The 18,142-nt window shown below is 56.6% G+C and overlaps 2 protein-coding genes across 3 annotated transcripts in view; one reads left to right on the top strand and one right to left on the bottom strand.

The window, feature by feature from the left end:
• Window positions 1-272: 272 nt before the first annotated feature.
• On the bottom strand, window positions 273-2,003 carry FOXH1 (forkhead box H1). The gene is made up of 3 exons (XM_082720394.1): window positions 1,732-2,003; window positions 1,280-1,384; window positions 273-1,191 (listed from the first exon to the last, which is right to left on the bottom strand). The coding sequence occupies exons 1-3, from the start codon at window positions 1,903-1,905 to the stop codon at window positions 358-360; spliced, it is 1,113 nt and encodes a 370-aa protein (XP_082576520.1). The 5' UTR covers window positions 1,906-2,003; the 3' UTR covers window positions 273-357.
• A 2,401-nt stretch (window positions 2,004-4,404) lies between these two features.
• Window positions 4,405-18,142, top strand: part of PPP1R16A (protein phosphatase 1 regulatory subunit 16A) — a 34,257-nt gene continuing 20,519 nt past the window's right edge. Inside the window, exon 1 of one of the 2 annotated variants that reach the window (XM_082720375.1) lies at window positions 4,405-4,547. The gene's annotated coding sequence lies outside the window, so the exon portion shown is untranslated. The remainder of the gene's footprint in view (window positions 4,548-18,142) is intronic. The other variant, XM_082720376.1, reaches the window with a different exon arrangement.

The raw sequence follows: 18,142 nt of genomic DNA, 5'->3' as shown, positions 1-18,142 counted from the left end.
GTCCTCCCTCCCCCCAGCCCAGAGCCAGGGAGGGGAAGTGACACACGGTGATGGATGGGTAGAAGAAGGACAGACGGACAGAGAAAGTGGGATCAGGAAGGGGCTGCTGCAAGCAAAGCCCCCACTCTTTCCAGTCTTGTCTCGGGGGGTAAGGGAGGCGTGATGACCATCAGGGCCAGCCAGGGTGGTGCCCGCTGGATCACAGCCCTTTGGGGGGCAGTCCAATAAACAGCATAGATTCTCAGTACCGCTGGTGCCTGATGCTTCAGGCTGCCGTGGCCACCAACTCCTTTTGGACCTCCTGGCCTTGGTTCCCCAGCAAGGCAGGGGCGGCAGGGAGAGGAAAGCTCCCTTGCCCTAGGAGCCTCCCCGGCTGTACCAGGAGAGCAGCCAGCCTGGGGTGGAGGCACCTGGGGCCCGGGGGTGGCTAACCCACACATCATAGATGCTCTTGTTGGGTGGTACCCCCTGGAAGAGGGCATCTAGATCCCAGAGCAGCCCTGGGGGACCCTGACTTTCAGGGGCCACCCCCCAATAGGCTGAGCTGGTTGAAGGTGGACACTGGGGACAGGATGTGGGCGGTGGTAGTGGAGCCAAGGGCATCACCACATTGGGAGTGTAGATGGGCAAGTAAGAGGTGGGCAGCTGCCCCCAAAGTGAGGCCCTGTGACTCCCACCGGACAGCACCCCAGGATCTGGAGAACCCTGCAGTAAGTGGAGGGGCCAGGCTCTGTGCTCAGGGGAGAGGGGCGACGGCCTGTTGGTTTCCCTCTGGGAAGTCTCCGCATCTGCTCTCCTGGGCCCAGGAACGGGGCAGAGGGGCCACAGAGGCCTCTCAGAGGGCAGGGGTGGAGTGGGCATCACCTTCTCCCCACTGTGCTCAGAGCCTGCTGGACCTGGGCTGCTTCGTGGTGCCCCCTCCCTGGGATCGCCTAGCAAACACTTTATGCTGAAGCCCTCACTGGGTGGTGGCTGGGGACTGGGTGGCGGCTGGGGACTGGGCGGCCGGTAGGGCCAGCCGTGCAACACGTAGGGGCCCAGGTCCTTGGCGAAGGCTCCCCGCGTGCCCCTGCTCTGCCAGCGCCGGCAAAGGGCGGTGTTCTGCAGCCGCAGCGCTTCGGCCGGTATGAGGCTCACGTCGACTGCCCAGAAGTTGCCCTTGGCCTGCGGCTTGGCGGGATCTTTAGGCACCTGGAGGGGGTGGGGAGGCTTGGGTGCGGCCGTCCGACCCCAGACACACAGGATTTCCGCCCCAGCTCCGACCCTCGCCCTACCCCACCTTGCGGAAGCATCGGTTGGAGGAGAGGTTGTGGCGGATGGAATCCTTCCAGCCCTCGTAGTCGTCCTTGAAGAAGGGGAAGGCGGCCTGGACCTGACGGATGATCTGAAACCACCCACCAACCGGCCAGTCGGCCCGGTGCGCCGTGAGCCCGGACGCAGTGGGCGGGGGGCCAGCACCGCCCCTCCCCCCACAGCCGGGTTTAGAGGACTTGCCCGCCCCCACCCCCCAGAACACGTCTACGCTGGAAGGAAAAAAGCCCCGAGGGAAGGGTCCTGCCTCTGCACCTCCGCTCTTTCCCCTGTGCCCAGGCCTCAACTGGCCGCACTGAGCTCAGCTGGGCAGGGCCAGGAGGGGAGCGAAGCCGGAGTCTAAGCCTCGGAGTAGGTGGGGGCCGGGTCTGTCGAAAGATCCGATTCCCTAGTGTGAGGGGAAATGGGGGTCCCTCTCACCTGGGCCAGCTTCAGTCTGCGGGAGGGTGCGGCCTGGATCACCAAGGCAATCATGGCCAGGTAGGTGTAGGGTGGCTTGTCATGCCGCAGGTATCTCTTCTTCCTCCTCTTAGGGGGCTGGGAGGACGAATCCGACCCAGGAAGCCCCAGACGTGGGCTGCTGCAGGGCCCCATGTAGGGGAGGCACGCAAGCTGGGCAGGGGCCTGGCCCCGTGGAGGCAAGGCAATGGGGCAGCGCGGTGAGGAAAGGCTGGGGGCCTGAGGCCCGCGGTCCCGGCGGGCCAGACCCTTTATCATTCGGATGGAAGGGGGAGGGGCAGGGAGGCCGAGGGAGGGAGGAATAGGCGGTGGGGGAGGGGAGCATGCAAGGGCTGCCACAATTAGCAGGTTTCAGTTAATCTGGAAGGGAGGGGCAGGGAGGATTCCAGTGGGGGCTGCGGGCGGCCACCCAGGCCTCATTCCTCACCCCTGGGCTGCCTTCAGCACCCCCTACAAGCTGGAAGGAAAAGCCTCTGGAACGGGCCTTGTGACTTATGGTTACTTTATCCTGTCTGGTCTGGGCAGGGCTTCAGGCGCCCATTTAAGAGCTGATGGGGTTGATTTACCCACAGTTGACCTGCCAAGAATGGGTGGGGCCTGCCCAGAGTTCAAGGCTGAGCAGCTTCCGGGACCTAGGTGGTCGTCGGAGGGCCTCCTGGAGGAAACCGCAGGAACAAAATAGGGACACGTTTAATTCAAGTAATTTTCCCAGGGGCTGCTGTGGGTCCCCAGTGGATTCTCGAGGCCTAAGAGGTCCCTTCTTTCCCCTCCTTGGTGCCTGTTAACAGCGGGAGCTGACCAGCTCTCCTTACTCCTCGTGTACCTCACTGGCTCTTCCTGACCCCAGAGGACTTTTTGGAGGCAGGCTTACCTCCCTTCTCTCTTTTGGTCCATTGGACCCAGAGCTCTAAATGTTATTACCCAGGAGGATGTCCCTCATTCTTTCGGGGCACTTGGGGAGTGCTCTTGGGTGTGTGTTTGTAGGAAGAGGAAGAGGTCTCCTAGCTGGAGGGGTTTACTGGACACTTCTTGGGGCCAGGTCTTGAGGATACAGCTTCATGGGTCATAGTTCCTGTCCAGGGAGCATGAAAGGACCACCTGGCTTCTCCCTGGATAGGACTGAGAGCACAGGTGTGTTGTGTGAGTACACAGGAAGGCTTCCCAAGGAGCCACAGGGCCCTGGGGCTTCCTCTAGGTAGAAGAAGACATTTCCCAGGCAGGTGGGGGTTGGCCTGAGTGGAGGAGGGGCATAGGGAAGAGAGTGGAGGATCAAGACTGGGGAGGCCTGAGGGGCGAGCATCTTCTGCTCAGGCCTGCCTATAACCTCTGTGGGTTTTAGCAGGAACAGGACCTGTCCCAGAAGTGTGGTCCCAAAAAGTGCCTCTGGCAGGTGCCCTGAGACTTACTGGTTCTCTTGATTCCCAGACCCGATTCTGTCTCCTCCCCTTCTCTCTGGCCATCTGATCCATCAAGGATTTTGAGTTAGTTAAGGCCTATGGTCTGTACCATGACGGGAAGACCAGCCCTGCCCTTCACCAGCAAGTTTGCCCAAGGGGGTACTGGGCCCAGGACACCAGCAGTGGTGTCTGGTGCTGGTGTCATGGTCCCCAGTCCCAAGGGAAACCACAGGAGCCCAGGGACACACTCTGTACCACTGTACTCCAAGAATTCAGCTTTTCTTGGGTGCCCACCCCCCGCAACATTACACTTTTTTTTTTTTTAAAGATTTTTATTTATTTGACAGACAAAGATCACAAGTAGGCAGAGAGGCAGGCAGAGGGAGAGGAGGAAGCAGGGTCCCTGCTGAGCAGAGAGCCCGATGCGGGACTCGATCCCAGAACCCTGGGATCATGACCCAAGCGGAAGGCAGAGGCTTTAATCCACTGAGCCACCAGGCGCCCAGTCCGCAGCGCACAGCCAGCCGGTGGTGAGGGAAGGCGCGCTGGGGAGTCTGGGGCGCAGTGGACCGCCCCCTTCACTCTCACTCCTCTCAGACGTCCTGGGGATTCCTCCGACCCTGTGTCCCCTGGCTCCGTCCGCGGAGCTCTCGCTGAGCTCGCGTCTCACCGCGCGGCCACTACGGAGGGGCTCCCAGCCCCGCTCCACCAGCAGAGAGGTCTTCCCCTTCAGTCTTGAGGCATCACGTCCCCTCCACGGGCCCTCCCTTGCTGGGCCTGACGTTGAGGGCTCCCCGAGCCCCGCTACTCCTGAGTGGCCGCTCCCCCGCCCCCTCAACCACCGCCTCCGGGACTTCCCCTTTCAGGTATGCTTTTCCCTCCGTCCGGGAGGACTCTGCTTTGTCGGGTGGACCCCGGCCATGCCTCAGAAGCCCAGCCCAGACGGCCGCCCTCCCCAGGGGGGCCCCTCTGACTGCTCGCGCCTCCCGACCCATCTGCGCCGAGGACGCCCCCGCCACCGAGAGGCTCGCGCAGCACCGCCGGCAGCCCTCCTCTCGGGGCAGGCCCCGCCCCCTGGCGGATCGGGCCCGCCCCCTGGCGGATCGGGCCCGCCCCCTGGCGGATCGGGCCCGCCCCCTGGCGGATCGGGCCCGCCCCCTGGCGGATCGGGCCCGCCCCCTGGCGGATCGGGCCCGCCCCCGGGCTCCCATGGGGCGCCGCGGCTTCCGGCTCTGGGCCCCGCGGACCGGAAGTGTAGCGTTGCCATGGCGAGAGCCGGGCGCGGGGCCCGCCCCCGCGGCGCCCAGAGGAGCTCGGGGCCGCGGGAGCGGTGGACCGGCGCGGGTTCCCGGCGCTGCGGCGCGGTGCACGCGGCGGATGGTGAGGCGCGGACTTCCGGGGCCCGCGGCGGGAGAGGACGCGGGCCGGGCAGGGAGAGGCGGCGGGGGCGCAGGGCCGAGCGCGGCGTCCTCGGGAGCCCTGGCCGGCCGGCCCTCGGGGAGGCGGGCGCCGGCGCGCGAGTCCCTGCAGGCCCCACCTGGGCGCCCGGTGCCGCGGGTCGGGAGCGGCTTCTCGGCTGGCCGCCTGTGCGGGGCAGGCCGCCCGGAGGGCTTCTCGCCGCGGTCTGTGTGCGGCCCGGAATCGGTTTGGCCGTCAGTTGGTCGGGTCGGCGGCGCGAGGCGTGCGGCCGGGGGTTCGCGCCGGCGGGGAAGGGACGTGCCCAGGCTTTGTGAGGGCGTTGGAGCGAGGCCAGACCAGAAACTGGAGCTTCTCCGGGGTTCCGGTGGCCTCCGGGGATCCTGGGCGCCACCTCGCAGACCAGGGTCAGGGTGAGAAGCACGAGCGCGCCCCAGGGCCCGGCCCCGCGCTCCAGGCCGGTGGGGGAGTGTCCAGGACTGGTTGGGGCCCTTCAAGGCCCTGCAGCAGGGCTGAGGCAGCCGGGGGATTAATCTCCATGGGTGCAGAGAGCCGAGGCACGCATGGATCATGCCAGGTGTGGGGACGCCGGAGAAGGGCTGTCCCTCCTCGGAGCTCTGGCCGTGCCTTCCTTCCTGGATCTTGAAGTTGGGAGTGGAGCGGGCTGTGGGGGCACCACTTTGCTCTTCTCAGGCCCTGTCTTGGCTCAGCAGGGAGCCCTCATGTTCTCTCTGGACGGGACTGGGGTTGTCCTGAATCCCAGAAGAGGCCTCTGCTCCTGGCTGTGCTGCCTAGTGCACTTACGGGGCGGTGAGGGGAGCCCCAACTTGGGGCCCTGGGGCCAGGTTCTCTAAGGGGCTAGTGACTGCCGGAAGGAGCCTGCACGAAGGCTAGCACTGGGCTCCTCATTGTGATGGTGGTCTTCCCCTTTCCCAGCTCCCCAAGCTCTTGTTCAGACTGGGGTGAGGAAGCTCCAGAAGGTCCTTCCCTCCCTATGCATGGGCTGGATTTCCTCCCAGTTGGCTGAACACCCCCCCCCCCCCCCACTCCCCAGCCCTGCTCTGCTGTATGTCCTGGCCTCATCTCTCAGCTGCCTGGGGTGTGCCTGGACTTTGGTCTCTCCTGGCAGCCAAGGGCTGGCAGGCACCTGGAAGAGGGTTTCTGATTCTGTGGACTCAACCCTAGATCTGTGTTCTAGGGATTTCCGAGTCTTTGGTCTCTCTCAATAGCCTGTGTCCACCGTGTGTGCTTTTCGTACTTCAGGGTGAGGCAAACCTCCTAACGTCCGGTGACCCAGCACACCAAATACGGTGAGGTGTTTGGCTGGGTGGACTTGGATGGCCCTGACAGCAGTTGATCTGTCCCCACTCTTCCTGGTCACCGGGTGACACTCAAGGTTAGCATTCAATGTTGTTGGCTTCTTATGAGGAAATGTCACAATTGAATCACTGTTTTAAAGAAAGATTTTACTTATTTATTTATTGGACAGACAGAGATCACAAGTAGGCAGAGAGGCAGGCAGAGAGAGGGGGAAGCAGGCTCCCCGCTGAGCAGAGAGCCCGATGCGGGGCTCGATTCGAGGACCCCGAGATCCTAACCTGAGCTGAAGGCAGAGGCTTAACCCCCTGAGCCACCCCAAGTGGCCGTAGTACCTTCAACGGACACAGGCTCCTGCGTGAGTGAGTCTCCACACATCCCACGCCAGTGCCTCTGCCACGGTCTCCGCGGTGCCAAATCAAGGCACCTGGGAGGCTCTTCCCTCCCGCTCCAGGCTCTCTGAGAACTTCTTCCTAAATGTCTTTGATTGGGGCCCTTCCTGTCCATCCCTTCCACCAAAGAGCCTGCCTCCGTGACTCCTCCTGACCCTCCGGGATCGCAGCACTTTCCCCTGACCGGTCTTGGCTCTGTCTTCGCTGCTTGCCTCAGAGTGACTGATCTGAAATGCAGCTCGGATTCTTGGACTTTCCTTCTTGAAACCCTTCCTCACAGACTTGGAAAACTACTCAGCGGCCTCTGCCGACCAGTCCCCAACCTCTGCCCCCTGCCCCGGCCTCGGAGCACTTTTCCGTGCGTGTGTCCTGCCGCCGCTGTACTGAACCCATGAGGTGGTGGAAGGGACAGAGCAGGCCTTCCCCACCCTTCCAGGTTCTGTGGCCTCCGCCCCGCAGCGGGGAGGACGGAGATGTGGGACTCTTCAGCTCTGCGGGGGCGGGGGTGCCACGGAGGAGCAGGAGGTCAACCACCAGGAGTCCTGTGAGGGCAGTTATGGTAAGGTCTGCTGGTGGATGTTGGATTCCGGGCCGTGTCCTTTCTTAGCAGCCATGACAAACCCAAAGACTGAACAATGGGTACCGGCAGAGGAGCGCCTGGGACCAGGTGAGGCCACGGGGATGGAGGCTGCAGACAAGTCTTCAAAGAAGTTTCCGTGTGAAGGAGATGAGTGTGTGGGGGAGGTGGGGGTTGGAGTTGGTTCGAGTGGGGAAGTGTGTGGAGATCCAGGAAGATTAGGGAGGTTGCGGGCTTGAGCCGAGGAGTGACTGTATCGTCAGGGTCCCAGGCAGACAGAAGGGGGCTGGTCTGCAGGGTGGAGGTGGAGGGTGGGGTAGTTGTCCTGCCGAGGGACTCCCAGAGCCTGAGGCCAGTGCTCTGTGCTCAGCCCTGTCTTGCCGCACCGGGATTCCCTGTAGCCTGGGCTGTTCTGTGATGTGATGGTTGTGGTTTTGTTGACTTTGTGTGGTATGTCCTGTAAGCTTCACCCCCACCCCCCCGACCCCCGCCTGGACTTTTTCCTGTTTGTTTGTTTGTTTGTTTTTTAAGATTCTATTTATTTGACACGGAGAGCCAGAGAGGGAACACAAGCAGGGGGAATGGGAGACGGAGAAGCAGGCTTCCTGCTGAGCAGGGAGCCTGATGTGGAGCTCCATCCCAGGACCCCAGGACCATGAGCTGAGCCAAAGGCAGACGCCTAATGACTGAGCCCCGCAGGTGCCCCTCCCTTTTCCTATTTTAGAAGGAAGGGAGGAGGGTGTGGTTGCATGTGACGCTTTGGGAGTCTCCAGGCCTCAGATGGAGGGTCAGTTTTCTGCTGAGCCCTGCCCGCAGTCTAGTAGGTTTGAATGCCCCTCCCTGTGCTACCGGGCACAGGGCAGAGCCTTGCCATTGCTGATGGACCTCGCATTTTTGCAGGCCGGGTGTCCCTGCGGGTGGGGCTGAGTGATGGTCTTTTCCCTCAGACCAGCTCACCCACAAGCTCGGAGGCCCCTCGGTCACAGTCACGGTCTGTACCAGCCTCCCAGTGCTGGGATCGCAGTTACCGAGCACTTCCTACAAGTCAGGCACTAGGCTCAGCTCTGAGGACACAGCAGAGGACACAGTAAATGGCCTGTCAAAGATTAGAACGGGGTGGGGAGGCTGGCTGGCTCAGTCTGTTAAGCAGGTGACACTTTTTTTTTTTTTTTAAGTTTAAGTTTTTATTATTTGACAGAGAGCGCAAGTAGGGGGAGCAGCAGGGAGAGGGAGAAGCAAGCTCCTTGCTGAGCAGGGAGCCGGATGTGGGGCTTGATCCCGGGATCCAGGGCCCGAGCTAAAGGCAGATAGATGCCCAACGATTGAGCCACCCAGGTGCCCCGAGCAGCCTGCCTGATTGTGATCTCAGTGTGGTGAGACTGAGCTCAGTGTTGGCCTCCCTGCTCAGGGTTCTGCTCGAGATTCTCCCCCTGCGCCCCTGACCTGCCTCTGCGCACGTACGCCCGTGTGTGTGTGCTCGCTTTCTTTGTCAAATAAACACATAAATAAAATCTTTAAAAAAAAAATGAGAACAGGGTGAAAAGATAGGAGAGTGACAAGGTGATCACAGTAGTCCTCTAAGGAGGCAGTATTTAAATTGTGACCTGAGCTGCACAAAAGGAGTGAGTTATGCTAAGATCTGGCGGAGGAACTTTCCAGACACAAGGAACAGTTAGTGCAAAGTGGGAGTGCTGGTGGAGATGACTGCGTCAAGTAAACATGTGACAGACAAGGGGTCGGTGGGTGTTTTTTCCTCTGAAAAGCTGGGTAGTGGGGCCTCCGGGTGGCTCAGTTGGTTAAGTGTTTGCCTTTGGCTCAGGTTATGATCCCGGGGTCCTGGGATCGAGCCCCGCATCAGGGAGCCTGCCTCTCCGCTCTCCTTCTACCCTCGTGTGCGCGCGCTCTCTCTCACTATCATGTAAGTAAATAAAATCTAAAAAAAAAAAAAAAAAATATGCAAGCCATCCTTAGCTCACAGGTCATCCAAAACCAGATGGCGGGCAGTGGTGGCCAGTCCCTGTGCTAGATGCCGAGAACACGGTTAAGGCCACTCACTGAGTCCTCATTACAAACTTACAAAGAAAATAGCATTGTCATTCCACTCGCAGATAAGGAAACTGCGGAAAAGAGGTCGGGGACTTGACCGGTCGTCAGCTTCTGGCCAGTTCAGACCCAGCTCCCGGCCTCTGTGGTACCTGGAGCTGGAGATGTCCAAGGTGTAGGAGTAGGAAGCAGGCCGGTGCTGAGTGTGCAGGGAGATGGCGAGGCAAGCAGGGGCCAGACCACGAAGGCTGTAGAGGCCGGGATAAAACTTCTGGACTGTGTACTTGTTTTTAATACCAAACTTGATTGGGGTGTAATTTACATACAGTGACGTGTACTTGTTGATTTTTTTTTTTTAAAGATTTATTTATTTATTTGACAGACAGAGATCACAAGCAGGCAGAGAGGCAGGCAGGGGAGGGGGAGAGGGGAGGAAGCAGGCTCCCCGCGGAGCAGAGAGCCCGATGCGGGGCTCGATCCCAGGACCCTGAGATCATGACCTGAGCTGAAGGCAGCGGCTTAACCCACTGAGCCACCCAGGCGCCCACCGTGTACCTGTTTTAAGTGTGTGGTGGGTTTCGGTAGACGGACGTCGGGAAACACCGCCGTAACCCGATGTCGGACCCCCTCCCGGAGCTCCCTGTTCTCCTGTGGGGTCAGTCCTCCCTCCCCGGACCCCAGGCAACTACTGATCGGCTTTTCTGTAGATTCACCTTTCTTAGAATTTCACACAAGTGGAATCCTACAGAATGAACACTTGGTGTCTGACTTCTTTCACCAGACATGATGTTTTAGGGATTCAGGTTGGTGCAGGTGTGAGTAGATGATTCTCTTTGCCTGCCTGCCTTCCTTTTTTTTTTTTTCTAACTAACCCCCCCCCTTTTTTTTTATTTAAAAGATTTTACTTATTTATTTGACAGATCACAAGTAGGCAGAGAGGCAGGCGGGCGGGGGGGGGGTAGGGGAGAGGGGTGAGGGTGGGGAAGCAGGCTCCCCGCTGAGCAGAGAGCCCAATGTGGGGCTCCATCCCAGGACCCTGGGATCATGACCTGAGCCGAAGGCAGAGGCTTTAACCTGCTGAGCCACCCAGGTGCCCTGAAAGCAGCATTTTTTGACGGAAAACCAGCGAGCTGGTTAGCCTTCTGGCCTCTAGGGAGTCAAGGCTGGAATGCCCAGGAAACAGTAATAGCCAGAGCAGCCAACAAAAGTATAGCGTGCAATAATGCATTTCGGACATAGGAGCCATTGTAAATTTTATTCCCATTGTAGGTGAGAAACGCTCTCTGTTTCTGTAACATTCCAAAGTCATGGATACCACGAAGGCACACCAGCCATTGGTGTAAATGTTTACGTTTTTTTTTTTTTTAAAGATTTATTTATTTTGACAGAGAGAAATCACAAGTAGACAGAGAGGCAGCCAGAGAGAGAGAGAGGGAAGCAAGCTCCCTGCTGAGCAGAGAGCCCGATGCGGGACTCGATCCCAGGACCCTGAGATCATGACCTGAGCCGAAGGCAGCGGCTTAATCCACTGAGCCACCCAGGCGCCCCAAATGTTTACGGTTTTACCGTTGAGTGAGGTGCAGGTTAGAGCAAGTGCGCCGAGCAGCTTGTGTGCTGGAGTAGCCAGAGGTCAGAGTGCCCGCTCGGTGACTGCTGAAGGGCTGGCCATAGCATGCCCAGCACCATACTTAACCATTTTCATCCTTTTTTTATTTTTTAAATTTTAACTTAATTTTATTTTTTTTAAAGATTTTATTTATTTATTTGACAGACAGAGATCACAAGTAGGCAGAGAGAGAGGGAGAAGCAGACTCCCCGCTGAGCAGGGAGCCCGATGTGGGGCTTGATCCCAGGACCCTGGGATCAGGGCCTGAGCTGAAGGCAGAGGCTTTAACCCACTGAGCCACCCAGGCACCCCTTTGTTATTTTTTTTTTAAATATTTTCAAATTAAATTAAAAACTTTAAAGATTTTATTTATTTGTTTGACAGAGAGAGATGGTGAGAGCACAGCAGGCAGAGGGAGAGGGAGAAGCAGACTCTCTGCTGAGCAGGGAGCCGGATGTGGGGCTCATTCCCAAGACCCTGGGATCATGACCCAAGTGGAAGATAGTTGCTTAACCGACTGAGCCACCCAGGTGCCCCCCAATTTTTTTTATTTTTTAAGTGATCACTACATGCAACATGTAGTGATCCCAAAGCTCTGACTCCAAGATCACGAGTCATGTGCTTCGCCCCCGAGCCCTACCAGAAGGCCCGTTCTCATCCTTGCCGTCAGAACCATTGCTGAAGCCGGAAGGCTGTTGCCGCAGTCGCTTTCTGCACGTGGTCGGGGTGAGTGGGAAGGTGAGCTCAGCAGTAAGCTGGGGGGTGGGGGGGTTGAGTCTGGATGCAAACGTAGTCTTTGTTTCAAGATCAGATGCCCCAGGATTGGCCCTGAGTCTGAACACCTGCTGCTGTTTCTGCATGCCTGGGGAGACTTCATGGCGCTCCAAGGCCAAAAGTTTTAACCTGTGGGTGCTTTCTCCTATGAAGGGGAGCAGAGAAGCAAATCCTCTCCGTATTATGATAAAGTAGATCTTGCGGAAAACTCTGTCATCCAAATTAGCTTTTAAGGTTTGTGAAAAGTAAGGGCTCTTGCTGACCCTGGGGCATTGCTATGCAGGTGGATTGATGTTCTTCCCGAGTGAAGAGAACATGATCCTGGCTGTTCCGAGCACTGGGACACGACCGGTGCCCGGCACAGGGGTCTGTCCCAGGAAACACTGCTCTCCGCGGGAACGGCTGTCAGCAGCTGGGGGTAGGAACAGGAAGGCGCTGGGGCCACTTACTGCTGGGGGATTCCGGACAGACTTCTACCCAGTGTTGCTTAGGTTTTCTCAGGGGTAAAATGAGGACGTCCCCGGGACTGGTGCCGTGGGTAGTGAGGCCCTGAGCCTTGGGGTGTGTTACAGGTTTGATGCCTTAAGAGCTTCTTTCTAGGTATTGATTAGTCCGGGGAGACGTTTTGAGGCTCTGAGTCCTGATGGCAGGTGCATTGTGCTTCTGCCCAGAACATTTGAGGATTTTCCCCATAAACAGGGTGGTAGCTGTAGTCAGAGACAGCACTTACAAAAGATAGCAGAGGATCACTTAGGTCCCCTGGTTGGCTACTTTGATTACTGTTGTCAAATCCTAGAATCATTTCCCCCCTTTAGGAGAAGGAAGTTCCGGCATGATACTTTTCTGAGCCCTCAGTCCAATAAGGAATAGGGGTGGAGGAACTGAGGAGAAAAGGGTGCGCATCTCTCAAAGGGCCCGGCGAGGGAAGGGGCTCGGACACACGCAGCTGGGGAGGCCTGTTGGAGGCCCCGCCGTGTGAGCTCTTGCAGGACGGCCAGTCTGGGGTGGCTTTACGGCAGCGGGGCTGAGCGCGGGCTGTGGCTCTGCTGTCAGTAAGGACACAGAGACATGTTTCTGGGCGGGGCAGCGGTTTCTCCAAGCTGGAGCCGAGTTCCTCGGAGTCTCACCACAGGGACGCAGGACTCTCGAGCGGCGGGCTGGAGTGCTTCAGTGTGCCGCGGTCCTTTCACCAGCGCCTTGGCTCTTTTGTAATAACAGCAGAAACCAGAGGGGTTTGGTTTGCGTAGGGGCCTGCATGTCCTGGAGTTGAAAATTAGGAATATAATTGCTCGGAACGCCTGGGTGGCTCAGATTATGAGCCAGGGTCCTGGGATCAAGTCCCACGTGGGGCTTCTGCTCTGCCTCTCCACCTGCTTGTACTCACTCTGGCTCTCAAATGAATACATTTTTAAAACTCTTAAAAAATTTTATTGATCTTTTATGATGGCTCACCCAGCATGTGAATGATACGGCTTGTCAGATGAAATCTGAGCGGACGTAGCTTCATCTGCGTCCTTCTAACTAAAGCAGAAGGACCCGGTTTGGCCTGTTCGTAAACAGAGTTACTGCTCCCTGGCTGGATCTACCATCGAAAGGAAGGCCCGAATATTCTTTGAAGACAGCTTGGAGTGGATCGTAATCATGAACAGGTCCATCGGGCTTCTGTGTCTAAGCCTGGATTTTGTTCCATCTGGCAGCTTGGAGAAGCCCCTGTCGCTGGTCTGTGATGCCTGGCCGGCCTTTTGGTATCTTGGCCAAAGCTAGTGTTTTGTTTTGCGGGTGTTCCCGTCTGGCTAGCTGCGCCCAGTGTTTCGCCTGGCTCTCACAGGTTCCGTGTGGCCCTGTGGGTAAAGGTCCGAGAGACCAGGTAGGGAGTTTGGGTCAGTGCGCTGACCTCAGCGGCTACCCGAGGGCTGTGGGCATCGAGTGCATTCCAGCCGTGGTTCTGTTCTGCCTCGTCTAGGGAACACAAGAGACTTGGGGCTTATTTATGTGTTTGTTTATAAAGATTTTATTTATTTATTTGAGAAACGGGGGCAGAGAGAGCACGAGCGGTGGGGAGGGGCTGAGGGAGAAGGAGAAGCAGACACTCTGCAGGGCAGGGAGCTGATCAGGACCCGAGTGGAAGGGACACACTCAACGGCCTGAGCCCCCGGGCGCCCCGGGGGTTTGTCCACAGTCTCAGAAGACTTAACCTTGTTTATTTAGTTACTTATTTGTTATAAAGATTTTATTTATTTATTTGGCAGACAGAGATCACAAGTAGGCAGAGAGGCTGGCAGAGAGAGGAGGAGGCAGGCTCCCCCAGGAGCAGAGAGCCCCATTCGGGGCTTGATCCCAGGACCCTGAGATCATGACCTGAGCCGAAGGCAGAGGCTTAACCCACTGAGCCACCCAGGTGCCCCAACTTTATTTGTATTTTAATTAATTAATTAATCTCTCTGCCCAATGTGGTGCTCCGACTTCCAGGCCCTGAGATCAAGAGTCTCATATTCTACCGGCTGAGCCAGCCAGGCGCCCCAGAAGACTTAACTTTAAATTCTATTATTTAAAAGATTTTATTTATTTCTTTGACAGAGAGACAGTGAGTGAGGGAACACAAGCAGGGGGAGCCGGAGGGTGCTTTTTTTTTTTTTTTTTTAAGATTTTTAAAAAATTTATTCATTTGACTGAGAGAGAGATCACAAGCAGGCAGGCAGAGGGAGAGGGGGAAGCAGGCTCCCCATGGAACAGAGAGCCCAATGCGGGGCTCAATCCCAGGACCCTGAGATCATGACCTGAGCCAAGGGCAGAGGCTTTAACCCACTGAGCCCCTCAGGCGCCCCTGAAGGCAGGTGCTTAACGACTGAGCCCCCCAGGTGCCCCTTAACTTTATTTTTTATTTATTTAAAAAATATTTATTTGACAGAGATCACAAGTAGGCAGAGAGAGGGGGAAGCAGGCTCCCCACCGAGCAGGGAGCCCGATGTGGGGCTCGATCCCAGGACCCTGAGATGATGACCTGAGCCGAAGGCAGATGCTCAACCCACTGAGCCCCCCAGGTGCCCCGCCCCTTAACTTTAAATTTTTATTTATATTTATTAATTTTTTTAAAAAGATTTTATTTGACAGACAGAGATCACAAGTAGGCAGACAGGCAGGTTGAAAGAGAGAGAGGAAGAAGCAGGCTCCCTGCCGAGCAGAGAGCCTGATGTGGGACTCAATCCCAGGACTCTGGGATCATGACCTGAGCCGAAGGCAGAGGCTTAACCCACTGAGCCCCCCAGGCGCCCAATATATTTATTAATTTTGTATAGAGTGTACTTTGGGGTGGGGAGGCGCAGGGTAGCGGAGAGAGAGCCCTACGCAGGTTTTCTCCATCTCCTGGCCCTGAAATTACCACCTGAACCAAAATCAAGAGTGACACTTAACTGCCTGAGCCCCCGGGTGCCCCAGAAGACTTCACTGTAAAGGGGCAGGTTTTAGTGGGTTCAGGAGAGCAGCCGGTGGGAGTGGTTCAGAGGAAAAGGACGTTTGGCCAAGAGAACGGAGGAAGACAGCACCGGAAGCCGGGCCTGAGCACAAGTAGTCGCTGCGCGTCTGCGGACGAGGATGGGAAAGGGGGAAAGAGGCCTCAGAAACCGTTGGACGCCTTCACTCGGTTGTTCACTTCAGTTGATTCAGAAATAGTTTGTTTGGTTTTTTTTCCAAGGAGACATACTTCGAACCCTAAAGGCATTCAGAAGCCTCAAGAAACCATTCACAATACATGTCCAGTTCCGGTTCCTTCTCTTCCTCCTCCTTCCCGCCCTTCCTTCTCTCCCGGGAATGGCCGTTCATGTTCTAGATTACTTTTGGGTAGGTCATCCCTTTGCTTACAAATGAGCATGGGGAGAGACCACAGTTACTAAAATTAAAGCGGCCAGAGTCCCAGTAGGAAGGACACCCCCAAAGCATTTTGATCTCTGGGATCCAGTTTCTTAGTGGCTATTCTATAGAGCCAAGAGGTCAGTTCCTCAGAGGCACAGTTTCAGCAGGAACAGCCCGGCTCCAGGAGGAGTCCGTCCCAAGGCCAGCATGGTCCCCATAAGAACAGTCCAATTCCAAGCAGGAGTTGGACTGAAGACCAAATGGGCATTCCCAGAAAAAAACAAGGCCTTCAGACGGACCTTGCACAGAGCATGGAGAGCGGAGCTTGAAATCTAGGAGAAAACCTAGTCTCTGACTCCAGGGCGGGTAAGAAAGCCGTGAGCCCGGTTGGCTCTGAGGGCGCAGGCACCGCGGGTCGGGGCTGCTGGGGTCTTCTGGGTCTCACTTCTGACCACCAAGTGATGCTGACCTTGCAAATGAAACTGCCGGTTACTTGGCAGCAGAGGTGGAGTTTTTGGGCACAGCAGGGACTCGCAGCCTGGAGCCAGCAAAGCCACCTGCGGGGCGAGGGAGATCAAAGTCTTTCACAGTGGCAGGGGGAGCTGGCAGGGACCAGTCCAGGAGGAAGCGGAGGGCTACAGTGTGGTGGCTTCTCCTCCTTGGCTCCCAGGCTGTGGGGAGCAGGAAGCCTTCCTCCTGCGGTGGGGGTGGGGGGGGTGGCGGGGGCAGGAAAGTAGCCCCCAAAGCAGTAGCCGCTTGGAAGGTCCCAGTCAGGCTGAGCTTGAGGGCAGAGCTCCTCCTGCTGGCCGCCGACTCCGCCCGAATGAGGTTTCCTTCACTGATTTTCATGTTCTCTTGTCTATTGCTGTGTGTCACCTTACTCCAAAATATAGTGACTTGGGGCGCCTGGGGGGCTCAGTGGGGTAGCCTCTGCCTTCGGCTCAGGTCATGGTCCCAGGGTCCTGGGGTCCACCGCTGCATCAGGCTCCCTGCTCAGCGGGGAGCCTGCTTCTCCCTCTCCCACTCCCCCTGCTTGTGTTCCCTCTCGTCATCAGATGAATAATAAAATCTTTTAAAAAATAAATAAAATCTTTTTTATTAGTTTTTTTTAAAGATTTTATTTATTTATTTGACAGAGATCACACGTAGGCAGAGAGGCAGGCGGAGAGAGAGGAGGAAGCAGGCTCCCTGATGAGCAGAGAGCCTGATGCGGGTCTCGATCCCAGGACCCTGAGATCATGACCCGAGCCGAACGCAGCGGCTTAACCCCCTGAGTCACCCAGGTGCCCCTGTTTTTTATTTTTTTAAAGATTGTGTTTACTTATTTGAGAAGGGGTGAGAGCTAGAGAGAACGCACACACGGAGGGAGACAACTAGACAAATCTCCAGTCTCATAAATGTCACTGTTACACATTTTATGATTTGCTTGAATTTGGATCCAAACAAGATGCCAATGTTGCACACAGTTCTAAAGCTTCTTGAAATATGTAGGTTCCCTGACCATCAATTTCCCTGGATGCTCAGTTTATCTGTTGAAAAAACTCTGTCACTTGTTTATAGTTTCCCACCTCGAGATCTTCTGATTGTGCCTCTTTGGTGCCCTTTGATCGGCTCTCGGCTCTCTGTCTCCCGCATTTCCTGGGAACTGGTGTCCCGGCAAGCCTCCATCGGATTCTCTCTAGTGTTTCATTGTTTACGGACACTGCTCAGTATAAGGTGGCTGTCCCTCCACTGTGTGGCACAGTGTCCAGGTGTCTTTTTTGTGGCTGATAAAAATTTCTGGGAGGGTTCGTGCAGGAGAAGCGAGCAAACAGACGGTGGCCGGGGAGGAGCTGGTGGGGAGGATGGGTGGACGAGTTGGGGGGGCCGAGGAGCGCCCCGGCAGCGATGGGAAAACAAAACAGAAGAACGTCAGAGTTCTCTGACAAGGAGCCTGTTTGGTTTTCGGTGTGGATGCCAGCGCCTGGGTTTGATGGGTTTCAGTCCGTCCCGCTTGCTCTTTGGACCGCCTCAGTCCCGAGGTGGCCCTGTGTCCGGCGGTGAGGGTGTCGGACGCGGCCTGCGGGCTGACTGCCCTGTCTTGCTTGTGCTGTGACGAGATGCTGCGCAGTGAGCTCAGACATCTCCAACCCCAGGCCTGGAATCAGCCTTTTCTACAAAGACGTTTATAAGGAAAATGTTTTTTGTTTTTTTTTTCTTTAAAGATTTTATTTATTTATTTGAGAGAGACAGGGAGAGAGAGCATGAGTGAGGAGAAGGTCAGAGGGAGAAGCGGACTCCCCTGGAGCCGGCAGCCCGATGAGGGACTCGATCCCGGGACTCCGGGATCATGACCTGAGCCGAAGGCAGTTGTCCAACCAACTGAGCCACCCAGGCGTCCCAGGGAAACGGGTTTTGGAGCACCCTTGCTGCTGGGCTGCTCACTGTTTCTGAGCCTTTCCCATGGACAGAAGTAGGAAGTCTGTTTTAAACGGAGTAGCAGTACGAGACTCTGTTAGTAGTTTCAGGTCAGATTCGAGGCTACAGGAATTCTGTTTTTCCTCCTGTATTTGGATCTTCCTCCCACGCCAGTATCTCGGTTCTCAGTGACTCCGGGTGACGGAAGTGTGACGACCAGCGTTAAGTATGAGCTACTTGCCTGCTGCATCCCACAGGAAGCCTGGAACAGTCTTAGGGCAAAAATACAAACTTCACAGCTGATCACATGATTATTGAAAACAGGCCATTTTGGCAATTCCCCAAAGCCTGGGCGAACCTCTGTCCCTGCTCCTGCAGCCTCGTGCAAAGGCGGCACTGGCGCTGGCAGCCTTGACCTCCCCTTCCTCTAATCACCCCGCCTTTGCTTTTTTTTTTGTAATTGTGATAAAAGGTGCATGACATAAAATCTGCTATTGTAACCATTTTAAGGTACGATTCAGTGGCACTGAGTACATCCTCTGGCTTGTGTAGTCATCGTCTGGATCTGTTACCAGAACCTTCTAACCTCCAACCTCCTGAAATA

This window comes from Mustela nivalis, assembly GCF_964662115.1.
Source record: "Mustela nivalis genome assembly, chromosome: 2".
NCBI lineage: Eukaryota > Metazoa > Chordata > Mammalia > Carnivora > Mustelidae > Mustela > Mustela nivalis.
This window is presented reverse-complemented; position numbering and strand designations above follow the sequence as displayed.

What these genes read in the sequence shown, in the direction of transcription:
- FOXH1 (XM_082720394.1), bottom strand. Translation starts at nt 1,905, where the DNA reads ATGGGGCCCTGCAGCAGCCCACGTCTGGGGCTTCCTGGGTCGGATTCG. An exon ending in GCAGACTGAAGCTGGCCCAG is followed by an intron (nt 1,385 to 1,731) that starts GTGAGAGGGACC and finishes GGGTGGTTTCAG; the next exon opens with ATCATCCGTCAGGTCCAGGC. An exon ending in CCAACCGATGCTTCCGCAAG is followed by an intron (nt 1,192 to 1,279) that starts GTGGGGTAGGGC and finishes CACCCCCTCCAG; the next exon opens with GTGCCTAAAGATCCCGCCAA.